The sequence below is a fragment of the Homarus americanus genome, unplaced genomic scaffold (assembly GCF_018991925.1).
Source record: "Homarus americanus isolate GMGI-L3 unplaced genomic scaffold, GMGI_Hamer_2.0 scaffold8150, whole genome shotgun sequence".
Classification (NCBI taxonomy): Eukaryota; Metazoa; Arthropoda; class Malacostraca; order Decapoda; family Nephropidae; genus Homarus; species Homarus americanus.
Window position 1 is genome coordinate 30,622 of NW_024720282.1, and position 1,879 is coordinate 32,500.

At 44.5% G+C, this 1,879-nt stretch overlaps 1 protein-coding gene across 1 annotated transcript; it reads right to left on the reverse strand.

Moving 5' to 3' along the window:
- Nucleotides 1-377: 377 nt before the first annotated feature.
- On the reverse strand, nucleotides 378-1,590 carry LOC121860484 (cuticle protein AM1199-like). The gene is made up of 3 exons (XM_042357642.1): nucleotides 1,570-1,590; nucleotides 973-1,217; nucleotides 378-808 (listed from the first exon to the last, which is right to left on the reverse strand). The coding sequence occupies exons 1-3, from the start codon at nucleotides 1,576-1,578 to the stop codon at nucleotides 589-591; spliced, it is 474 nt and encodes a 157-aa protein (XP_042213576.1). The 5' UTR covers nucleotides 1,579-1,590; the 3' UTR covers nucleotides 378-588.
- Between the last annotated feature and the right edge of the window lie 289 nt (nucleotides 1,591-1,879).

Sequence of the window (1,879 nt, forward strand, 5' to 3'; positions counted from 1 at the left end):
GGTAAAATGTATGGTGTATAGGTGTAAATATATATTTTTTTTAATTGTTTGACGAGGAAAGAAAATGCTTTTGTTTCGTTTTTGTTTTACGATGAAATATAGTGTAATAACTTTTGTTTTTTGCTTCTGGTTATAATACTGGTAAGGTTTGTATCCAGTCTTAACGCGAGGCTGCCGGAATCATGGGTAAAAAATTACGTCTATTTCTTCCTATAGTAATTGTCATTTTTATCTCTTCAGTAATGAGGTTGATGTACCAACTTTCTGTGTTTCAGAATATTTATTTTTTTCCAAAGTAAATAGTTTGACAGATCAAGTGATGTCTAATATAAAATTATTGAATAATTTTAAGGAAGGTAACAATAAAAAATCTGCCATATATTGCTTCTTTTTTAGTCATTAAATACAAAATATTTACAGTCGTACGTTTTTAGTGTTCATCACAAAACAAAACATCAGTAAGTTAACGAAAGACGAGACGAATACGTCCAAGAATTAAACAACGTCACATTGCGTCACGCAGCGTCACCAAGACCAGTGCGTTATGTTACTGGTGGGTGAGGAAGGTCAGTATGACTCAGACATGGTCTACCGCCGGCCGTAGCTCCTGCTGGGGGTAGAGGGACGGGGAGCTGAGGGGGCGGAGTACCGGTTACCAGCGGCGTCTTCCAGACGAGCCTTCTCGATCTGGGCGATGGCGTGGGCGGGGAGAGGATGGGGCGTGGGCAGCAGGTCAGACTGTACCTGGTAACCTGCACCGTCGGCCACGAAGGAGAACACTCCTGGAGTACCGTCGGGGAAGGTGAACCTGGAATGGAAGGACTTGTTTACCTCAAGTACCGCCCTCACGCTCACATATGTAACCATCAACTATATTCACTACAACTCTTTTATAATATTTTGTAACACCAGTGAGAGTAACTTAACCAAATATTAACCTGAACCAGAATATTATACAGTGACAATACTCACGACCATCCTCCCTGAGACGCCACGGCGCCAGTCTCCCCCTGGGGGGCGCCCTGCTCATGACGACTGATGCCGTCACCAGTCTCGAACTCGAAGTTGTAGTTGCCGAACTCATCAGGTCCCTGACGCTCGTCCTTCAGGATGGGGACTACAGGACCTGAGGGAGCGTTGTAGGATGGTGGGGGCGCCCCATACCTCCTCTGGGGCGTCGCGGCCACCACAGCCACTAAGACACACACGACCAACTTCTGAAAGAACGAGTTTATTTATAGTCGTGAGCTCCTTAAGTGCCGGGTCATTTTACTCATGTAAGTAAGTAATACATGTGCTGTATATGATCAACATACTGTATAGTGTAGTGTGTGATGCTGGACACCATCATCCTGTGTGACCCCGTGTCTGTGTGAGGACCTCCCTAATATACCTCCACAGACTTTCTGTCTGCTGAACAAGTCTATAAGTTCTGAATATTTAGCTGACTTGACCTTATGATGGATAACATACACGATAGTGACCTTATATAACCAAAAGTATTGAGAGGCGAGAGGGAGACAAGTATAGTAATGGCAGGGGGAGAGAGAGAGAGAGAGAGAGACGTACAGTGTACATGATGGTGAGTTCACAGCAACAAGTGTAGGGAGGAGACCACCGAAGACCACTTATATACTCCCCACCTGACCTCCCCCACCTGACCTCCCCCGCCTGACCCTCACCTCACCACCAAGGTCACCAGCTTCACTCTTGCTCTGGATAATGTCTTCACAAACAAGTTCTCCCATTTCGGTACAAAGTTGTTTTTGTAAATTACTGTATCTAACTTTCCACGACATTTCATCACCTGGATGACGTAGTGTGGTGATAAGTACTCACCTGAACTTTCGAATGAAGGTAACGATGAGTTTTTTTTAAT